This window comes from Drosophila erecta, unplaced genomic scaffold (assembly GCF_003286155.1).
Source record: "Drosophila erecta strain 14021-0224.00,06,07 unplaced genomic scaffold, DereRS2 tig00000055-arrow-pilon, whole genome shotgun sequence".
In the NCBI taxonomy this organism is placed as follows: domain Eukaryota; kingdom Metazoa; phylum Arthropoda; class Insecta; order Diptera; family Drosophilidae; genus Drosophila; species Drosophila erecta.
In genome coordinates this window covers 20,106,213-20,129,112 of record NW_020825200.1, presented here as the reverse complement: position 1 = coordinate 20,129,112, position 22,900 = coordinate 20,106,213, and the positions used below count along the sequence as shown (strand labels likewise).

At 45.6% G+C, this 22,900-nt stretch overlaps 1 protein-coding gene across 8 annotated transcripts; it reads right to left on the bottom strand.

Annotated features, from left to right (window-relative positions):
* Positions 1–11,762: 11,762 nt before the first annotated feature.
* LOC6542124 (coronin-1C-A) lies at positions 11,763–22,898 on the bottom strand. Of its 8 annotated transcripts, none has more exons than XM_015159165.2 (7): positions 22,735–22,898; positions 16,398–16,652; positions 14,811–15,077; positions 14,339–14,752; positions 13,982–14,275; positions 13,078–13,263; positions 11,763–13,019 (listed from the first exon to the last, which is right to left on the bottom strand). In XM_015159165.2, the coding sequence occupies exons 2-7, from the start codon at positions 16,593–16,595 to the stop codon at positions 12,792–12,794; spliced, it is 1,587 nt and encodes a 528-aa protein (XP_015014651.1). In that variant the 5' UTR covers positions 16,596–16,652; positions 22,735–22,898; the 3' UTR covers positions 11,763–12,791. The 8 variants fall into 8 exon arrangements, with proteins under 8 accessions (XP_015014651.1, XP_015014653.1, XP_015014648.1 ...); XM_015159167.2 differs by having other exon boundaries at positions 13,078–13,284; positions 22,715–22,875; XM_015159162.2 differs by having other exon boundaries at positions 22,715–22,875.
* Between the last annotated feature and the right edge of the window lie 2 nt (positions 22,899–22,900).

The following is a 22,900-nucleotide window of genomic DNA, read 5'->3' as shown; positions in this document are numbered from 1 at the left end:
AATTTGCAGTCTGCGTTGAGTCGGGAGAGTGGAATTTAAGGCGAAGCTCAATTTGATTTTCTTGAAAAGCTCATGACGCAGATATTGGCTGTCAAAATAGGTTGTCATTTCTCGTTTGAAATTCAAAAGTTGGCTAAGCAATTGCTGTGAATTTGCAGTTGGCAGCTTTAAACGGGCATAAATTCGTGTTTTATTCGATTCCTCATTTGCGTATGAATCAGTACACCTGTCAATCGGACCTGCAAGCCGACCAGCTTTGAATAACCAAAGCATCTTCCATTTCAATTGAGCAAAAACAAAATTAGACCCGTTAAGTATGCTATCGATTTAGGCCGTTGGCAGTTAAGCACTTTGTGCCCTGTCAGTTGTGCCAGCGAATTTCAACGCACAATTACACAGCCGAGAACTGGTGGGCAGTCATTAATTTTAATGTTTATATTTTCATTTGCTGGCAGCCGGGCGATTGGCGTTTTTATCTCAGGCACGCAGCAGTTGAATGCTCCACTGGTCGGAACCGGGCCAAAACCAAGCGGGCCGAACCAAGAGCTACCCGATTCTTTGAGTGGACACGCAATAATTGATATTTCAATGGCGCCGCACCATCCATTGAATCTGCAATCTCGACTGCAGCAAAACTCCTGTGGTCGCCCGTTAATGGTGATGTATTTTTACTTTGATTGCGTCCACAGTTGCAGTGGCAAACGTTAAGCGGATTTCACAGAGTGCAACAAATGCCAATGAGCGTGCGATGTGGAGTGCTGCACGTGCCCGGCATAAATCGATGTCCCGCTCCCTCTGCTCCTGCTCCTGCCCCAGTTCTAGTGTCCTTTTCCATTCTCGGAGTGCCGGGCATAAGGAATTATATGCGCGCGTAGTGCGGCATGAATATGAAGTGCGTGCTCCGGGCAGAAGGGTCACAGCGAGGCCCTGGCATCCTTACTCCCGGCTCCTGGTTCCCAATTCCATGATCATGATCAGCTGAGCATATCATTCAAATTTGCCCCTTTCTGAGCGGAAGCGGCCGCAACACTTTCATCCTGCGGCACAGCAAACTGTGGAAAAATTATGCAAATGCCGCGGCAGCCTCACTAATATGCTCATTTGCATTTGCCTCCGCATTGTTTACCGAATTGGCCAGCCATCGATGGTGCAGGCGCCTTGATTATGCAGGGCACACGGCTCTCGGTTCTCAGTTCCAGGATCTCGGCCAAGTTATGCGCTGAAGCATGTAATTCCTCCAGCATTCTTCACACCCTCCGGTCGCAGAGGCTTGACTTGACTTATTAATGTCCTGGCTCTAAAAGGGTAGCGTTTCCGTGCCCAGCCGGCTATCCCTGCTAATCGCTGGGGAATCCTTTCAAAGCCCGACCAACTTTCCTGATGGATAGATGCGGACTGTGTTTACTTAGGGCATCAATACATCACTTAGTGGCAAATTTATGCGCGCGCTTGCCGGCGGAATGTGGCAAGTAGATCCCAATACCAGCAACTATCCGCTTTAAGCTTAAACAGTGCGAATGCTCATGGCGAGCACTGACCGCATACTGCAATATCCCGTGGCCGGTTTCAATTTATGGCCACACGAAGCGCGCTATGAAAAATGTGGTCAGCATGCAGCGAGGCAAGTTTCCTGGGCAACGCCAAAACCGGGAAATCGGAAGGGCCGAGGATATGTGGGATAACTGGGAAAATAATCACACAAATTATGATCGAGTGCGAGTGTATGCACAAATGAACAAATGAATTTGGGCCGCCTGGCAGCCACGGCGGATGCGTAATGCAGCACATTGTTCATACGCAGTGGGTGCCGCGCCAAGCAGTTGGCTTCTAACTCCGGACCAATAAAGGGGCTTTAGAGCTGCTTAACAGCCACTGTGTGGCCTCGGAGTCTCTCCATGGTAGCTAAGTCCGCTTGAGCATTCCCTAAGCCCATTTAATTGTCTTCATTAGCGCGCTCAGAGTTACACTTAATCCGCAGCCGACTGTTTCCGTTTCCCTTTCAGTTTCCGTTTCCGTTCCGCCAAAACGGGAAGGTGTATTGGGCGATGGCTAATTAGACGGACCGACTTGGGTGCAGTGGGCTGAGTGCTTCGAGTGCATTACTTTCCGGCCGAATATATCAAATATATCAAATTTAAATGCGGCCCAAACACTGGAAATTTAATGTGTAGCGCAGCGATGGGGCGGCGGACAAGGAGCAAAGCAATTTGTTTCACCACGAGTAATTTGTCTTCAAAAAGCAAATGTTTTTCAATTTGTTAACAAGAACATTTTTCGCTTATGCTCCCACCGAACCTCGTCCTTGTTTTACTTTTTGCTCCTCCCTGCATGTATTTGTTGGCAGGCGCTTGGCGGCTTGTTTGCCATCGTTTGGTTTTTGCCTCTTTGTTTACATTGTTCGCGCGGAGCCAGACTCAACACGGCTCCTGGATTTCCAGGACTTTTGGGACTGGAGTTTGGAGCTGGGAGCTGGGGCCAATGCAAACGCAAATTGCGGGAAGCTGGCCCCCGAGCAGATAAGATGGAAAATATCGCTCTGCGCTTGTAACAAATGAGTGTTCCGCCTAAAATTGAAAGTAAATACATATCGGCAGACATGGCAGACATGGAGATGTGGCAGTCCAGCAGGATGTCTTTAGCCCAGGAGGACTGGCACACTGGTGGTCCACTTCACCCGGAACCCACTTGTTGGACACGGTTCACCCGGCAGCGAGCTCTTAATTGATTTCGCGCTAATTGGTGCGACCCACCAGCGACGCTGGTTGATGTTTAACAATTTGCAAATATAAATATTACCAACGGTGTCCAATTATGGATTTCGCAATGCACTCATGTGCATTCATATTCAATTATCTTCCTGGGCGGGCATGTTAATTGCTCTTAAATCTGTGCGAGCCGGAAAACTCTCTCTTCACTGGCGAATTTCCCGCATGCAGCGAGACGGTTTGTTCGGCTTTTCAGTCCTGCCATAGGAAATTCATTTTATTTCATTTGCATTATTTTTTCCCCTCATCTCCAGGTTTTAGCCCCTTCGAATCGGGCTGGAATCAGTCAAACCCGTAGAAACCACTGCTCTGGTTGTCATGTGCATGGCCGGAAATCCACTTTATTGGCGTGCTGTAATCTGAAAGGTATTTCGATTGATGATTAAGTTTATTGCATATATACTCGTACAAATTATCAGTAATCGAATGAACCAGGTAAATATTTAAGTTTAGTTCAACAGTTGATTTTTAAATGCACCAAAAACCATGTAAGTAATGTATATTCACAATTAGCTTGGTAAGTATAATTAGGGTTGCTTGGAATTAGTGGTTCTACTGTTGAAACCTTTTTTCAGCTTAAGGTTGGAAGATAGTTTCGTTTCGTTCATTGTTCGACCATAGCTCCACAAATCCAATCTGGAGAGAAAACATTTGCTGGGGAAACTGGGAAGGTCAAAAGGTAAGGCCCGTCGTCCCTGATGTGGTCTCTTGATGGTTTTATGCTTTGTAATCATGGCCAGCACACACACACACACTCGGCTACCACAAAGCGACACATTTGAACTTTAACACCTTCAATGACAGCCAGCTGTATGACCTCCGGCGCAATTTCGTGTAAATAACACGAAAATAACAAAAACATCCTCGAGCGGTCGAGCAGAAGGCTCCGACCTCCGGACCACGCCCCCAGGCGTACTGCCAATCTCAATCCCGTCGTGTTGGTGTGAGTGCCGCCGTAGTTGGCCATTATGCGCATAAAATATAAGAGGGTTGTTCATATCCCCGGCACAATGGATGCATAAATCTGCGCTCCTTTGCAGGAAAGGACGAATGGCGGGGGGCAGGACGAGAGACACAGTCGGTGAAAGACGCTGCCCCCGGATCGCACGCAAGATTTATTTTAACATTTTTATTATTAGTTTCCCGTCTCGTTTGGCTTTTCAGAAGTTCCTTGCGGTCATGCTGCATTAGCTTTGGCTTCCATCACAAATTGCTTGAAAATGGCATTGCAAATTATGGTTTACTCTTAAGAACTTCATTGAAACTAGCTTGGAGCCTTATCCACAGGCCACCTTGGAGCACTCCCCCCACTTTCCCAGCTCTTGTGCGCCATTTACAGCCTTACAAGGGTTCGAGTTTTCCATTCGAATGCCTTCGAGCCCGTTTCGATTCGATGCCATTGTGCGCCTATGTGTTTGGCTTAAATGTCAGCTGTCATTGGCCATAATTTCAGTTTATTGTTTTGCCAAAAACAAAACCCGGGCCCAGTCTTCAGCGGAAGGAGCCCTTTTCCGGGCCTGACAATTCCATTTACTCATTTTGGGCTCGCTGTCGCTGATAATTGGACGTAAAAGGCTATCGGCATTTCAGATGGCCCAAACTTTCCTCAATTCGGGGAAGTGAGTGAGAATTTGTAAAAAACTGACTAAGTCGACGATTTTAGAACTTAGAGCATTAGTTCCCTAAGCTTATTGTTTTTTCCTCCTTATTTCAGGCATTTGTATCTGTCTATAGTGTTTGGGAAAAGTTTACTCTTACATGTTTCTTCTATGACAGTTTGGTTTATATGAATGTAGCGATAATTACGATTGACTTGTATTTTGAATAGTTTCATGTTTCACTGCTGAAATCTGTCTTCTATTTCGCATTGGCTAACAAAGGGTACTTAACTGAAATCCGAAGACCTAAATGGGAAATTAAATAATTAAATGGAAAAACCGTAGGCCTCAGGCGATCCGAAACCTTTCGGGTTGGGTGGAATTCGCAGCTTACTTGTTGCAGACCTTTTCCGAAATTAAAAAGTTCCCTAATGTGCATTAAAATCCTTTCGTTTTTCAATTTCCATAAGCGCTGACCCTGTGCATTTCCCATTTCGCAAGTCTTGTAATTTTCCAATTTGCTTTTCTTGCTCAGTGTCTGTTCTGCCTTTTCACTTTTTCTGCTGACTCGTGCGCCTAATTGTAAGTAACAAGCGGGCAACAGCATTTACAGCTCGGAAAATGCCAATGGAAATGGCTTATGGCTGTGGAAAGCGAGCGAAAAAAAGGGAGCGAAAAGGGAGCGGAGAGCAGATGGGGGGAAGGAGGCCCAGAAGGAGGCGAGCAAAAATTATAAATGGCGGCGGAAAATTCTTTGCAAACACTTTTGCACTTTTTCACGCTTGATTAATTTTGGTTCGGCAGCCGCTAACTCCCAGCCCATCCGCATTTCTGTTTCACTTTATTACCATCCATTTTTTAAACGCAAAGTGTTAAGTTTGACAGTTTTGGGTCCACTGTGGGGCATTATGCACACCTCACTAGATGTGCGAAGAAGTCATGCGAGTCCCCCGAGCTGACAGGCTGCCTTTAATTAATGCACTCCGAGGTCCTTTCACCTGGATGCCAAGGCGGAGCAGTTCGAGCTCTTTCTGCTGCCTCCGCCGGTCAATAAGCACATCATTAAGGCCCTCAAAGGGAACCCAGACCACCCAGCCCACCCAGCCCACCCAGCCCACTCCAGGACCTCGAATTCCGGCTGTATGCTAAGGCTCAAAAGCCATATCTTCGGATTGAATGGATGAACTAGTCCGGCCATGGATTGCTCTGTGTTTGCGTTCTGCGCTATTTATGTTAGTGTCTTGCACTCCAGCTGCTTCACAAAGCCCTCTACTCCGCTCCGCTTTCAATTTACTAATGCACATCGCTTCCCAGGGCAGGCATCCCTGTTTCCACTGAAGATGTTGTCCCGCCCCGACCGATTTACGCTGGGAAAGTTATTGCCGACACATATCGAGCATATCGTCGAGTGAATTCGCATTGTAATCAAGAGCAAGCCAAAATAGAAAGCTAAGCTGCAGCAAGCGGATATGGAGTGTTATTCGACAGTGGAGACCCGTTTCCAGAGCGAATTTCTTTCGCTTGTGGTTAACCATGCGCCAGTCTTGTTTCGCAGGTTATCTCGATAATTAATTCGACCGCCGCGCCCGCAAATGCAAAAGTTACCTGCTAGTTAAAGTTGCCGCGACCAACGTGCCGTATGCGTGATGTGAAATTTAAGCTCACTTACCCGTCTGTTTACCAGCAAACACTCCGGCTGAATGGCTGCGAGCCGTTGTTGACTCTATCTGGAGTCTGGCCGCTGGAATCTGGCCAGCTACCCAAAGGAAGCTGGCCAAGGTGTTTGGGCGTTTATTTAACGCCGTTCGTTGCTGTTTGCCCAGCACGCTTGATCTAAGCCAGGCAACTCTTTGGAGGCCAATCCAAACGGCCACTTTAGCTCGCTTAAATGCCGTGGAGCCAAATTTGCCGGGCGTCCGAGCAAATTCACTTAAAGTGCTGCTCGGCGTGGGTGGGGCGGCAATGAAAATAAACGACTCTCATCAGAATAAAACGCTAAAAAATTAAGAAAAATGCGATGCCGTCCAGCCCAACGGCCCATATGGCAGGGAACCAAGGAGCAGCAGCAGGAACAGGAACAAAACAGGAGGCAAATGGAGCTCCAGCTGGCGGCAGGTGGTCGAGGCATTACAAATTGTTTTGAATTTAAATTGGACAACAGTTGCAGATACTTCTCGAGTCCCTCCAAGCCTTAATCTGTGGCCAGACACTTGATCGCAGCGCTTTCGCATCGAAATATGTAACGGCAACGACAGCTCCAAGGTTGCGGCAAGGATGCCAGCGTCGGCGTTTTGTGTTTGTGCAACGTGGCGTGAATGAGCAGCGCCAAAGGTCCCCTGTCCCAGATACCTGCCCCAACCCCAACCTTCGCCATCAGTGTCAACGTATCTCGGCCACATCCGCACCTGCACTTGAAGTGCAAATGTGCAGTGTAATTAAAAGAGTGTGCACGTGCAGAGCCTGCAGAGCAATTCACATAGAAAGCGGCAGGCGAAAGGCTCTTCAAGGGCCGAGCTGGCGGTAATTTTGGAGAACTCGAGTCCTCCGCCCAGCTGGCTTACCGATTGCCGACCGCCGGCCTATTTGGCTGTCAATCCAAGACCATAATCCAGCTGCAGGACCAATATATTAAGAGACACCTCCCTGCCGCCCGTCCCATTTCAATTAACGTTTGACCGGACTGAATTCGAAACCAGCAGGCAGTGCCTGTGCCCTTCACGGGGAAAAACAACAGATAAATATGCATCTGCTGGAATAACGATAAATCAGAGAGGTATCAACTTCGTCCAAGCTATCGGCATATCCTTTAAGCAAGGCGCATCCGAGCAGTACAGTTCGCATGGGGAAATTATCGTTTTATTTTTCCTGGTGTAGCCCTAAGACCATGCAAATTAGTTTTCAGGTGAAACCCAAACCAAAGTCGGCATCACAATCAGGACGAAGCTGGACGACCACTTGACTTGAATATGTGATAATTGGGTTTTTTGCCCCCTAGTTTCTGCCCTTTCGTTTCCCATTTTGCCTTTGCTAATTGCCATTTCTGGAAAATTGCAGCAGCAGATAAAAAGCGCAGGGCAAAGGAGAAATACACGTATGTGCTGAAATTGTTTGATATCACAACCCTCTCATGTGAAATTAAAATATTTAGCTAGTCAGCAGGAGTCAGCTGCTATGTAGAATAAATATTAAATGCTGACCAAAAATCCGATGAAAATTCCATTATTTAGCTGCGGCCATCGATCCCTTTCGCAATGCATAAAATTTTCATCTTGTTAAACGCATTGCACATTCAGAACTTCACTGCCAAACTCCCCGCCGAGGCTTTAATCTGGGTGGAGAAATAGGAAAAGAAAGTGCGAACATGAAATAAATCTTGGCCAGCATTGTCCTGGCAGCGCAGCCGGAGCCGGAACCAAACCTGATCCTTAGAGGGAACCAAAGCCACAGCCAAACATCGAAGCACTTAGCAACTGCCTAATTTATGGCCCTGTCTGACAATGTGAACGTGAATGTGAATGCGAATGCGAATTCGAATGTGAATGGGAGTCCCAATCCGAATGCGAATGCTTGAGCGCCGGGAGGCCAGACGGTCCACACAGACATGGGGCAAATATCAGACGATTAGCCACAGACGATTGCATTGAAACAAAGCTGAAATGGGGATTGGGTGGGGAGTCGCATCGTCATCGCCATCGCCATCGCCGGAAATCGATCCACATTTAAATATTTTCGTGGGCCTGCTCACAGCCTCTGTGACCAAAATCGATGTTTGAATAATTGTAATTGAATTAGATGGGATTGTTGTGGCACTGGCTGGCACGCGTCCTTACAGTCATGGCGCACACATCTCAGCCCGACATTTATTGGTGGAGCAAGTGCTGTACGGTAGTCACGTAGTTGGCAACTGCAGGAGCAGCTCCGGAGTTCAAAGTTTTGTTAGGGGGCACATGACATGCAAAGGCGAAAGGCGAAATCACAAAACACTGAAACGTGCTTTTTGACATTTTTGCAATGTATTTAGGCACGTGCAACATCCATCTCAGCGAGTGTGTGTGCGATTCCTTGGCCAAATTGAATTTAGCTGCCAAAAGTGATATCGATTTAAAGGCGGGAGCCGAGCGGAATCAGGAGCAACAGCATTAGGGTCAATTACCGCTGCAAAGTGAATTGTCAACAAAATCGAAGCCCCAAAGAGGCGGCAAACTGAATTCAACACATTGTCCAACTGCCAACTATCGCCCACACACACACACACACACTCCAGCCAGGATGTTCCAGGATGGGCGCACTTTCATTATCTGTGCAAATATTTGCCAAAAATGGCAGTTGGCAGTTGGCAGTTGTCTCCTCTCCTGCGAGAGTTGCTGGCCCGACACTTTTGGGCATCCAGTGCAAGTTTTAAGCCGCTTAGTCCCAGCTCCTTCCCATTACCCTTGCCCCGCCCTTCACTCGGCCAAGTGAAAGTTATTTTTCTATTCTGCACACAGACACTCATGCAAACTAACCCTGCGGTGCACATTTCATAAATGTGGCTGGAGAAAAACTGGAGAACTATTTTCATGTTCCTCGGTTGCGTGGGCTTTGCGAAAGTTTCGTCCTCCTATGTCGGCTGTCCCTCAACCCAACTTTTTGTCTGCGCCGGAAACTATGGCCCTTCCTCCGCCAGAATGGCGTAAATATTTGCCTGTGCGGCACAGATGCAAACACGTCGCCGGTTTGACTTTAAGACTCACCTGAAGGGACGCAGTTAACACATCCACTGCCCACAGCAGCAAAAGGAGCAGCAGCTGCACTGCCACAAAAAGTGGCGACAATGGTCCTGACGCATGTGAATATTGGGATTACTTGAAAATAAAGAAATCTAGAATGAATTGAATGTTTATATTATATATACTTCATCCATATTCATAGCCTCTTTGAGTATGACTATGTAGGTAACTTAGTGACGAAGCGCGCGTTTAACTATAAATTCTCCATGTCCAAGGAACATTACAAACCGATCTTTATCATAACCATACATGTAGCTTCAGTATTTCTTGCACTTATGGCGAAATGTTTTCTGGCAAAAATGTGGCGACAATGCTCCTGACGCATGTGAATGTTGTGATTATTTGAAAATAAAGAAATCTAGAATGAATTGAATGTTTATATATACTTCATCCATATTCATTGCCACTTTGAGTAAGACTATGTAGGTGACTTAGTGACGAAGCGCGCTGATACTATAAATTCTCCATGTTCAAGGAACACTACAAAGCGATCCTTACATGTAGCTTCGGTATTTCTTGCACTGTACTGGTACAGCAAAAGCAGTTAAGGGGGGGGAGAAAGTTGGCCAACTTTTTGTGGGAATATATTTGGATGTGTTATTGGAAAATTTTCAATTTGCCATCGAGTACGCAATTCGGGAAGGATGTGGTGATCGAGGGCAGAGTGCGGAACAAATTTCATACACCAGAAAGCTAATTAACTTCTCTTTACGAGGCATAAACTTCCGCCATTAAACGCATTTATTTTCATGCGAAAATAAACAAATACCCAAACACGAGCCGCCGGGAGAAGTAATGTTTTGACGGCTCCTTTTGTGCGCGAGTATATTTCTTTATGCATTTACAGGACGCCGAGCACGCCAGCAAATACAAACAAAGCCACGGCCCGCGTGAATTTACGACAGAGCCGCCGTCAAGGAGCTGGGTGGGGGTCCTTTGAGGTCCTGGAGGGGGATGCCTCTGCTGGTACTTAGCAAGTTGGAGTATTTATTTAGCACGTGTTCCCACGTCGTTTTGCCCCTGGCACTCGGCACATTTGCTGCTTGCTTTTAATTAACAAATGCCTTCCATCGCTTTTGACAATCGTTGAGCGTTAATAGAAGGCTGTAAACTCACCTGGCGGCGGATGGAGACATGAATTGGTCCTGCTTTTTACTGCCGCGCCATCATCTACTGGCCCATCCAATGTCATGGTAATAACATGGTTTGACTAACACGCAATCACAGTACTAACAACTAATACTCTAGTAATATCTTACAGTGTAAGGTGACACTTTTTGGCAATGAATTGTACTTTGAACTTCATAAAAGTAGGCGCTGAATTTAAGTGATGTACAGCCGGTTCTTCAAATTGGCGAGAAACCCAAATTTTAAACAACATAAACAGCGCCCAAGAATTTTAACAATAATCAATAATCAACAATATTCAATAATCCCTAGATTTCTGACTTCCTAAATGTCCATATTAATTCTTCCAGATGGCGACCATATGGCATTTCTAGGACACAATTTTTTGATGAGAACTAGAAGAAGGGTTGGAAGAAATTATGCCATTTGTCTTTCAATAAGTCCAACGCTACCAATAAAACAACCTACATATTTTGATTTTGAGCCAGTGCCTGGTCAAAGATGGTCTAGAACACTAGAATTCTAGAATTATTCCAGTGCCTTTGGTCTGGTGCATTGCTTGATCCATAGTCTTGCCTTCATCTGCTCAGTTTCCCATTTCAGATTAGTGAAGAAGGAAGGACCCCGACTGTAAACAGCTTCAAGAGCTCGTTACGAAATGAAATTCCCGGTTCTTCAAATTATAAAAGCATTAATCGTTACTTTTAAAAATATATGTAGCACACACCTTATTAAGCCAGTGCTGAAAGTTTGTGACAATTAATTAACAATCTCCGATTTCCTGGATCTTATTGGCAGTCCGAGATGCAAAATCTTAGTTCAACTGACCAAATGTGTCTGAACCACATTCGGTAAAACTAGAGTGATGAAGAGAATCATTTCAATAATTGTTAGTGTCAAATGTCGCACTGCAATTACCAAGTCGACCTCTAGTTGCTCCAGAGCACTTGGATTATACAGCTTTACTACGTGGGCTTCTCTTTTGGCCAACCAAGAAGACCTACTGATTGCTGTCGATAATCGCTGAAACTTGCAGTGAGCCAAATTGCACAACAAACATAATTTTAATTAAATCAACAACTTGGTGGGAACGCACTCTATCATAATTGCGCGCGCCACCCACAAAAGCACACTTGGCCAAGTTTAATTAAAATGTCAGAATCGTTGTGCACGTAAATTGTAATTGCATTTTTTTGGTTTGCTCGCTGAGGTAATAATTACACACAACACATTTGCAGTATGCTCTAAAGCTGTTTAGGCAGAAATTAAACGAATTTGCATATTCAATTGAAGCGAACAAATGGGCTTTTGCAATAAATAGCGCTTGGATGAGCTTATTTCTGCAATTAAAAGTTGTCAATTAGTTTAAAGTGCAGCTGATCCCTATAATTGTGACTAATATATACATGTCTCTTGGTTTCCAAGGGATTTTCTAGAGCTCAAATCACAAAAAGACCCTTTTCCTGAATTTGACTTCCTCCATCATCAGCACGCAAGTCTTCTGGCATTGTATTTTGTTTTATTTCGTATCAAATTGTAAATTAGTTGTATATAGAGTATTTATGTATGTGTATATAGGTCTGCACTTTACAATGGTTTTCAATTACAAAATCGGCAGGTGTTTAAAGACGCTCTCGCTCTCTGTTCTCTAACAAAACGAATGAAAATAAAATAAAATAAAAGATAAGTAAACAAATCTTTATAAAAATAGTTTCGTTGGTTTCTTATTTTCTCTCTGATTTTGTTGCATTTATTGTTATTCTTATTATTTCAAAATACAGCTTATCATTAGTTTGAACAAGAAAATTTTGATTACGAAAACGAATTTAGTCCGATGACCCCCGTCACTTTCTCCATCAATTTGCTGTGTTTAACACGGGAATTCGAACGGAAATGCGACTGTTTAGGAGGCCTCAGCCAGGATGAACGGTATCAATTCTATCAGCTATTGTCATGAAAACTACGGGACGTACAAATATACAGACGTTACAGAAAGGAGCTCGTACAAATTTGGTAGGTAGGTGTTAACTCTTAAGTGATTGAGGTTTAGTCTATGATTTGCCTTTGTTAAATTTACAATTTCATACTTGCGTTACAACAAAACGATCGAAGGGCTAATGTCTACCCTTCGCTGTTTGATTTTGGGCGCAAAATGTAGGTAGTTCGTTAGGTTTTTATATTTTTGGCAGGATGTAGTTTTATGTTATGTTTTATACGTTAACCGTCCAGCTCTGCTCGCTTATGTTCGATTAGATGGTTTAGCTCGGCATTCTCTAACCCTATCTGTGCCACACGCAAATGATTTCGCTCGTTAAGGACCTAATATTAAATTATAAAAAATAAATAATCAAAACCATAATGGTATAGACAATAACTTCTTTTTTCAATTCGCCCTCAGCGCGTACGAAATAAACGTTATGTTGCATTAGACAAATTAAGCGGTAACTACGAGCTTCTACAAGCAGTACTCTGTCTCTCCTCCAATCCATTCCGCCCTTTTTATCAGTTCAGTCCTCGTTTCACTGCAAGACCTAGTCCTCGTCCTTTGACGTTCCGGCTGATGTAGACGCGTGGTCATTGGCACTTTCACTGGCTTTGCCGTCGGACGCGACTGCTCCCGCTGAAGCTGGCGCAGCATCGCTTCCATTCTTGTTTCGGGCGTCCTCCTTGGCCTCCAGAGCCCGGATGCGGTTCTCTTGCTTGACGATGATTGCCTTGAGTTTGCGGATCTCGTCCTGGATGGTTCGCAGGTCCTTTTCCTTTTCAGGGTAACCAATTAGTTAGTCATGAAATCGTTGTGCTACTGCAAGTACTCACCGATAAAACCGCTGCAGGCGGTCCACCTTCGCTAGCCTCATTGTTGTTTCCGGACGCAAAGTTGCCGCCGCCCGCGCTGCTGCTCGTTGCACCGGAGCTGGAGCTGTCGCCTCTGGGCTTGTTCAGGATGTTACCCGCCTTCTTCGCTGGAAGTGATTTGTTTACCGACGAGGACACGTAGCCACCCTGTACAATGGAAACGCGATCCTGATTAGGCGGGTAAGAAAATCTGTTCGTTTCAGAACACAACAAACAACAATGAACACAACGACAAGCGCCACGCGCATTCGCGTGCGTGTTAGGGCCAAGTTTGCATTTGTGCGGCGTGTTACTGTATCCAGAATACCAAATCGTTTCAGATCGTTGTGAGTACTCTACATACTTGTGGTACTGGAACTAGGACATTCTCACGATGCCGCGTCCCGAAGGATAATGTATAGCGGAAAAATTATGTCTGTATCAGTGTATTGGAGTGGAATGTGGCTGGGCGGACAAGGCACAAACGTAGATAACGCAGAACAAACATAAGTAAAGCAGGCGCAGGCATCACACGCTGGTCGATAGCCACCGATAAATGCAGGAAGCAAGCTTTAAACGGAACTCACAGAAGCTCACTTGGAGTTCTTGTGCTGGCAGACAAAAGCAACTGCAAAAGCCGTTGGAATACATTGTAGAAGGGGCGTCCACAGTGGCAGCGACTGCCTCATCGACTTCGAGCCGCATTGCCATCTGTGGACAAGCCCGCTAGCCCACATGCTGATATATATCTTATATCTTGTACGCTCCTTTCGCCGGCGGAATGGCTGGCAGTTGGCTGGCCGAACCGTTGCCGCATTTGGCGGCGAGCGCTGTATTCGCAACACGGAATAAAAGTCGGAGTTGCAACTGCAGCTCTGCAACTTACTTTGAGCGAAAATGTGATCGGGTCCGCATCCTTGCCATCGATCCACTCCTCCGCGGTGATGGCGGCGTCTTCCGCTAGCGTGTCGGGGTAGAGATCCTCCTGGAAAAGATCCGACTTGCGCGGCACAGTCATCGATATAACCTGACAAAGACCGTTGTTGTTCATGCGGTAGAACTTGGCGACCTCGCAGGTGGTCACATCACAGCCTCGCTTGGGCATCAGACCAATACCACGCTGCGGCTCTGTAGTCTGAAACGTGTTTATGTAGTGCACGAAAGGAGGCTCGGGCGTCACCTGTACAATGGGCAATGGATTAGATAACATACGGATACGAATGAGGTTTAGTCTCTTACTAACCTCGAAATACCGGATGACCGAGTCACCCTTTCCACACAAGTAGATCATGTTCGTGTCTGCGTCGTATAGCGGGAACATTACGCCGTTGGACGTGTCCAGCTCCACCATGACAATTGGTTCGTTGAGGGCATCCGGGGCGCGCAGGGAGTACTGACGCTCCGAGCTACGGTTGAAGCCTGTGGTGAAGATCAGACCGTGGCGCAGGAAAATGGCCCGCGTGGCCTTGGAGCCCTCGTGGCACATGGCTTCGCTCTCCAGCTCGGCCGTACGCGGATCGTAGATGCGGATCTTTTTATCCTTGCAGGTGGTGACCAGCTTAGAGCCATCCCAGTTGAAGCAGGCGCTGTAAACGATGTCCGGGTGGGAGTCGATGTGCACGAGGATTTCACCAGTGCCCACGTTCCAGATCACGACCTTCGCGATACAAAGAGTAAAAGCGTGGACTTGTGAAGAGGTGTTGGCATAAGCTCACCTGGTTATCAGAGCCGGCGGTAAGCAGCACATTGAGGGCAGAGGGATGCCACAGCACCAGACCCACGCGACGCTGGTGGAAAACCAGGTCGACCACGGGTTCGGTGAGTGTTCGGGACAGCCCGCCATCGGGAATCTGCCACACTTTGACCACACAGTCCTCTGAGCCGGAGGCGATCACGTTGTCGTTGTGTGGGCACCAGGCGATGTCCAGCACAGGACCCTTGTGACCGCCCACCAACGGGTGGTCAGCAGCTATACGACCAACCTGGAAGAGTTCATTAAATTTCAATTAGCTCGATACGCTACCGCTAACTTATTAATTATGGCGACAATGTCATGGGCAGCAACCATCGCAAAACTGCAACCTCGCGACCCATTAGCCCAATTCCTGAATTATTATTTATAGCCGACTCCGACTGCACTCGGTTCTGCTATGTTTGCTAATCTGCCAAGCAGGCAATTTATGATTGTAAACTTCATGCCAAGTGGTACCGAATATGGCACTAGAGTTATAGATATTGGAATGGATATAATTCGAAGCATATAGTATATTCGAGCGACAGTAACTGAAGTTAAGGGGAAATATTCCAAATTCTACATTGTTAGATATATTCGCACATGAAAAATATTCTTGCTTCATTGTTTATATTAAGCTTCACACATTTTGTTTTTCAATAGAGGTATTGCATAAAATGTATCAATCCAAAAAGTTTTCGAAGACTTCCATGAGTGTAAATCTATTTTAGTTTTTCAAGAACTTGTGCTTGTTCTTTCCTACACTTGCCACATGCGGCCAACCTTGGCGACTAGATGGATCTCACTCATCATCCAGTGCCCATAAAACAACTAAAATAGGGCGTGTGAAAGCCGCTCCACATAGAAATCGTCACTTAAAAAAGCGGCAACTGCTTAGCCGTCAAGTCAAAATGGAAAAAGAATCGGTTGCCACGAGTTTTGCATACAAATTTGTTTCAAATGGAACGACCATGGGTTTGCTTCCAAATATGTTTTCTTCAAAAGAGGAGCATCGAAAGATTAGCGGAATGGGTGCTTCTAGCGCCCACACCAAAACTACAACTAAAAAGAAGTCCAAAAGGCTAAATCTAGGGCACGCCGGCCAAAAGATCTGGAGACTAAATGCAATTTAGTGGAATACAAACAATTAATTCTTAGCGGAATTAGTCGCCGAGCTGAGTGTGCATTTCAATGCAATGATTCGCCCGAATATCATTTTTGCATTCATTTAACTGGCTGCTCCTCCGCCTCTCGCTAAAATTAGACGATTTGTTTGTCATGTTGGCTGGTGGCCAAATTACAAAAGTGCGCCAGCTAGCAGAATCGCTGCGCGGTAGTAGCAGATCCCTAACTATTTATAAACACATGTGAGATTGGGTGGAGTCATGCGAAATCCGTCGACGTCACTCGCGACGTGGCAACAAGCCCGCAAATGGCCGCAAACTTTATGCCAAAAGGGCGCTATAAATAGTTGGCCATTGTCTTGCTTAAAAATACTCCACCAAGCTGGCCGCTGGGGGCAGACGCACGTAGACGAGTGCAACTATAATAGGTCCGGAGGGGCACTCACTTTGTTGTGCGGCAGGACGATGAAGGCTCCGCCGCCCGCCGACTCCACGATGATGGCCAGGAACTTGGGATTCACCGCGCAGAATGTGGAGTCCCAGCTGGACTTGGATACCCGTATGTTGTCGTAGCACTGCTCCCGCTTCAGAGCCTGTCCGTAGACGTGGCGGAACTTGGAGCTGCGTACTACGCGAAACGACATCTTGGTGCTGCAGTGGCTTGGGTCAGTGGTCAGTCCTGAGTTTCTCTACGTCTAGCTCTGAAAATAAATGGGAGGCACGAAGGTTAGTTAGCAGTTTCGGGGAGTATCTCACTCACAGACCCGTTTTGTGTTTTCCGCCCTCTTCCCTTTACATCAAGTCCTCAACCGAAATCATTGAGCTGTATTCTTACCGCACCGGAATAAGATGTGAAACCCCTATTGTTAGACAGAGTTTTGAAAACTCATTTGATAGGTCGATTTTTCTACAAAGTTCGCTGGCACCTGAAAATGCTGATCTTGGCCTTATTCGAGTTACGAGCGACGCATAAACCGACTGAATCGCAGTCTTATTCGCTTTCAGCTTTGCTCACTTATGTGTTAGCTTAACGCGTTTTTCTTTCACCGCGCTTCGCAGCCTCGATTAGTTCAATAAATTTGCATATGCTAATTCGCTTGTTGCGAAAATCAATGAGCTTTCCATTCACAGCTCGCTATTGACGCGCTGACTTCGTCCGCGAGAGGTTGCATCAAATTGCTTATGGCATCACTAATGTCGGCGACTGAAAGGAGGCGCCTAGAACGCTTTCACCTGCCACCTGCCACAAACGGCGCAACTTTCGTCAATGAAGCGCCAGCCGGAACGTGTCGAATTATCAGTTTTTCATGCCCCCTTTATTTCAGATGACATCATAACGCCGAAATACCCACTCCAGCACTGAATAGCCTCCCAACACGTGAGTAATGGCTGAGCAAAACCAATCCCACAGGCAAACATAGGCCCAAACATATACCTAACTCTCCGTGAGACTTCTAGATAGCTACTTGTTTGAAGCAGAATTAATTTCTGGGTTGGGCCGCGGCCGGCAGGCTGACTAACTTTGACTCGGAACAGCTTTCGTTTTTAATCAGAAAAGTGCCATAAAATTGTTTGCCTCTTGTGCCTCCTTGCTTCGTTTTGTTTTGCTCAAAGATATTCATATTTATTGCGAGCACTAAACTTTGTCATTGACCCCTTTAAACAGACCCCAGAATGTGACTACTTTCTAGGCTGCCTGTTTTTGGCCACAAGGTAAGCACGAAGGGCTTTCTTTATGGGGGGAGTGGGCGGTGTGGCCGTCCTATCGACAGGGCCTCTCCACCGATAAGGAACTATCAGCTCGGAGTTGGCTAAACACCACAGAGATAATGTTAAGTGCTACGCCTATGAAGCCCAAAACGACGCCGAAATGTTCGCCACCAACTGGAAAATACTCCAAAGCGCTGTACCCGGAATATATCTATATCTGCGGCGTGTGTATGCGTTGATATTTATGTGTCTATATGCCAAACACCTTCGTTTGCAGGCGGGAAAATTTCTGTTTCGCGGCTGAAGGTCAAACTTATTAATAGAAAATTAAATCATCTTAGGCAAAATTAAATGCTTATATACAAACACAGCGCACGATGCGCAAAGCAGCATTGTAAATCGCGTTTGAAGTGTTTATTTATTTCGTTCGCATCCCTGGCACCTGCCATGCTTGAGTTATCATAGCCCACTCCCACTTTCCTGCTCGATCATAATTGCATTCGCAATTCCGCTCGAAGAACCAAAAATGTGGCCTCCTCTACGGCAAGTAAACCGATGGTTTAATCAGCGACCCTGCGACTGCAAAAGTCAGCGATTAACGGAAGTGGGTTCCAGAAAATCTCTGGAGAAATAAAAATCTCATAAGTACTCATTCCAGACGCCCATTATGCGGGTCACATTGAACTCCATCAGTTACAGTGGGACACAAATGCAAGGATGTTTAAGGATATATTAATCGAAAAGAAATCAAAATAGAAGTACATCCGGCTAAAATTAGTACCGGTTCTTAAAATGTCACAGTGGTTGGAAGTGCACAATTTTAGTTATTGTGTTTAAATGCAAAATATATTTTTTACAAAAAGTTGTAGGGTGCGATCGTCACTAGTTTCTTACTTTGTTCAGAACTGTTTTTGAGTCGACTTGTTAATTACTTATAAATTGAGAACCTGATTAGGAATAAATTCTTCATAGGGTCGGAAGAATACTTCTTCCCTACAAATACCCGATAGCAATAAAATGGGTTCAACGGACAAAATGATTTTAATGGTATAATTAGCTTCCAAAGAATTCCCTGCGAAAATTGTCTTGAAAATGGCTGTCCTGCGTCAGATTTTAGTTCTAGGAGGTGTCTCTGACAGGATTAGAAACAGACTGCGGGTGTACACCAACTTTCAGCAGCGACTGTCTTGTAATTACGTTAACCATTTGACAATGCGCTTATTATGGGGCCCTTCAGCAATTTAAGTGGAAATCGCGCGAGATGCAGCCGCCGCTGAATTGATGCGAATGCGATGGTCCAGCGATCGGCGACTGGCTTAATGCTTGATTGCAAAACTTGGCGCTTTGTCGACACGTTGTGTTCACCGGTCACTTCTAATTGCTGGCAAATGCCGTCGTGTTGTTCTTGTTCCCGGCGGCGTGACTAAAACGCCGTGGGTCCCCCACTCGACACCCCTCCCCTCTCCACCCCCTCGACTGACTGACTGACTTGGGTGTGCAGTCAATTAGGCGTAGTACGAGTAGTTTCCAGCAGCAGTGCAATGGGGCGTGAGCGAAAATAAAACAGTGCTTGGGTAAAAATAAAGTGGTGATGGAATGGGACACTGCTCCAATTGTGGCGACGAGGGCCCGTTATATTGACATCTCTATTCCCATGTACACTCGAAAAACGGTCTATTAAATGTGCAGCAATCGTACTAGCTTCCACTGAAAGTTCAAAACTTTTCCTCAAAGCTAGTCTTGCTTGAACAAGGGGTTACTACATCAATACTACATAAACATAGTCTTGGTACTATAAGATAGCCCACCAGTTGTAGCGTAGTGTTATCAATATCACATCACGCATGTGTGTACGTTGTTCCCGTTGCGCGGCTTGGTTTTGATTAACCATGGTATCTTTTTTCCTGTGCACAGCTGCAGCGACACCTAATCAGCTGGCCAGTGATCAATGCCACAGGCATGAGTCACGCGTGATAAGGGGCCCGCTGTTTATCGGCTGTCGGCTGCACTGGAAACTTTCGCCGTTCGCCGCTACACGACTGGATGGTGAGTTCGATTGCGATGATGATGATGTCATTGATGCAGTCGCAACGTCATTGGTTGTGCAGCGCATATACATGCAGCACTTAGGCGTGTGTGTTGTAGGTTCATCAAACTGATTGCACAGTGTGCGTGCCTGACGGCGATTAGCCAAAGTTTTTGACAAAAAGCGCACAAGTGTCGCGGCAGACACACTGGCTTGCAGCACAGTGGGTGTCGTCGCTGTACGAGTGAAAGTGGAACTCTGCTGCTAAAATTAACCACATGCATAGCAGTGCCCCAACCGACACCCATCAGCTCCCCTCGCCGTCGCAAGTGGCGCTGGCTTTTGTTGCTGTCTTAATTGCCGCTCGTTCTTTTTCTTTTTCTCCTCAGCGCCCCCCACTCCGCCCGCCGTCCGCTTGTTGCTATATTTCCATTTGCGCTTAGTCAGACTGGGCGGCAATTGTGGATGCTCTGCACCCTGGAAATTCAGCGTACATGTTTTTTTTCTGCGGCTCAATTGGCGAAAAAAGTACCTTTCCTTTTAAAATTACACATTTCTGCAATTCCCAATACTGTGTTTGATACCTAACTATAGCCTAAAACGCTTATTCCATCAGACAATTCTTATCAATACGTGAAAAACTCGGAATAAAATATACCTGAATTTTAGAAAATCGCCTATTATTTGGAAGCGCCATAGAAATGGCACACCGAAAACTTTTCTAAATATAAAAAAATATAATGAAATATAAATATGTTTCTTTAAAATATTTTTTTATAAGTGTTGTCAAGTACAAGTTAATTTACCCATTTGTTGGATAGAAATAATAGATAAATCACTCTAACTAGGTATTAAAATATGCATTCCAATGCCAGTTCGGGTTTCAAAAGTTATTCTTCTTTATTCGAACTGATTTTTGAGTTCAGCAATGTCCAGCAAGATCAAAAAAGTTTTAAGATTGATTTCTAAAGTAAGATTTTTGTTTGTCTGAAATCATTAAATAAGGCTAAAAAAGACTCAGGGCTAAAAAACACTCAAATCTAATGTAAAACATAAGGAAACGCTATAGTTGAGTTCCTCGACTATCAGATACCCGTTACTCAGCTAATGGGATTGCAGCCAGAAAGTTCAACATCCTTTTTGGCATATCGATAGAAATTGGCAAAACAAACAAAAAAAATTTAAAACTGTGGGCGTGGGAAGCCTTGTGGCTTCTAGGCGTTAGAGTAGGCGTGGCCAACATTTTTTAGCTTATCGATAGAAATTTCTACAGTTTTTAAAACTTTGGGCGTGGCAGTTTTTAGCTGTTTGTGGGCGCGGCAACATGGGTCAAAAAACTTTCGTTGCGTCTATATCTCTGGAATCTGCATGCTTAATCTCTTTCTAGCTTTTATAGTTCTTGAGATCTCTACGTTCATACGGACGGACCGACGGATGGACATGGCCATCCGTTATTAATCCTGATCATGAATATACATATATACTTCATATGGTCGGAAACGCTTCCTTCTACCTCTTGCATACTTTTTAACGAATCTAGTATACCCTTTTATTCTACGAGTAACGGGTATAATTACTTCGAGCATCAGCACTGTTAGCGACCTATATTTTTCGGTTCCAAGACTATAGCTGATGATAGTTGGTGAAATGTGATCTTAATTTTTCTTCAATATTTTATTTTAATTCTAGTTCATATATTCGCAACTGTAAAATTAGAATTTTCGATTTTCGTAGTATCCGATAGGGTATTTAAGCAGTGACTTCCCAAAATTACTTGCTTCCTATTTCTTTTCGGACTTATTGCCGCCAATGCCCGGATACGCCGGTTGCCTGCCCAATAAGCGTTCATACGTGCGCCTGTTTTGCGATCGTTGTCGAACAGCTGTTGGCCGCCGCGTAATCACGACATTGACTGACGCATAAACACGATCGGCGGTCGCGCACGAGTGTGTGTGTGCTTCATTCCAGTGCATTTCTCATATTTTTGTCACTAATTGGTGTTGGCTAAGTTTCGCTGCTTAACCCATTTGGGGAGCAACCGAAATAGCTGTGCGTGGGGGCGTATGCTGTGCGCTCTCTCGCTTGCTCGCGCGCACTTTCGAAGACGCCTCTGGAGGTCGCTTGTTTTTTACACTTGCTCTCGCTCGCACGCACGAAATGAACCGTAATTCTGGGCTTGGTCCCACTGGATGCCACGTTTATGGCTAGCCAATATTCCGAAATTTCAAATGCCAGCTCATTTTGGCGCCCTTTGAAAGCACACCCTCCTTGCCCTTCAGTAACTTGTTGCTTCCACCAGCAACAATTGGTACACTCTCTCCCCCTTTTCCTTTCTCCCGCACTCGGCCGCTCTTTCCCGCTCTCATGCTCTCCCGTAGCGTAAACAAGTGAGAGCCGGAAAGGAAAAGCCACACAAATTACAGCGAAACGCGAGGAAGAAAAAAATAAATACCAGAAAAAAACAATTAATACAATCAAGTGCGAAACAACAAATTCGACTGCGAGTTGTTTGATTTCTTTCGCTTGTTTTTGCAACGTTTTTCGGCACTGGCGCTGCCAAAGACGCTGCTTCGCTCTCTTTATTCCCTTTTTTGGGTGTTGGACTCATATAACACGGCGAGCGAGCGGGAGAGCAGATGGCGAAACTTTTATAGCGGTACTCTTCACATGCACTGCGTTCGCCGCTCCGCTCGCACAAGAAAGCACGCACACCAGCGCACGCACGCCACACTCGGCGCACACAGAATCACACGCACACACACGTATGGTCGCAAGGCGGCTGTCGCACTTATTTTTTACCGTGATTTTTAATGATTTTGTAATACGCGCGTTCATTACTTAAGAGGTGCATTTGCATCGACCACTCGCAACGTCACCTGGAAAATGCGCAGCTTCAGCTGACACCGAGCCGCATTACTCCTATTCCGCAAAAATACAGCTGTGATTCATTGCAACCGCTTGCTTTTGCTTGACATTTAATGTGGCGGCACAGAAGCGGCCGCAAGAAACCAAAATACCACCACTCACTTATCTATCACTCCACTCACTGGGGCCAGCGCATTCAGCGGGATTCAACTAGAGATTTTGCACACGACTCCGGCTGGGAACTTAAGGCACTTCTTTTCAGACTTTTCAGTCAGCAGAAAGACGGGACGAGTACAAAATGCCGACGAGAGCGCGCTGAGCATCTAAGAGCAAGTTCGACACTGTTGT

Coding starts and splice junctions, on each gene's coding strand:
- LOC6542124 (XM_015159167.2), bottom strand. CDS start 16,595: ATGTCGTTTCGCGTAGTACGCAGCTCCAAGTTCCGCCACGTCTACGGA. Junction 13,285..13,981: donor CGATCACATTTTCGCTCAAA/GTAAGTTGCAGA, acceptor CCGCCTAATCAG/GATCGCGTTTCCATTGTACA. Junction 13,020..13,077: donor CGCCTGCAGCGGTTTTATCG/GTGAGTACTTGC, acceptor TACCCTGAAAAG/GAAAAGGACCTGCGAACCAT.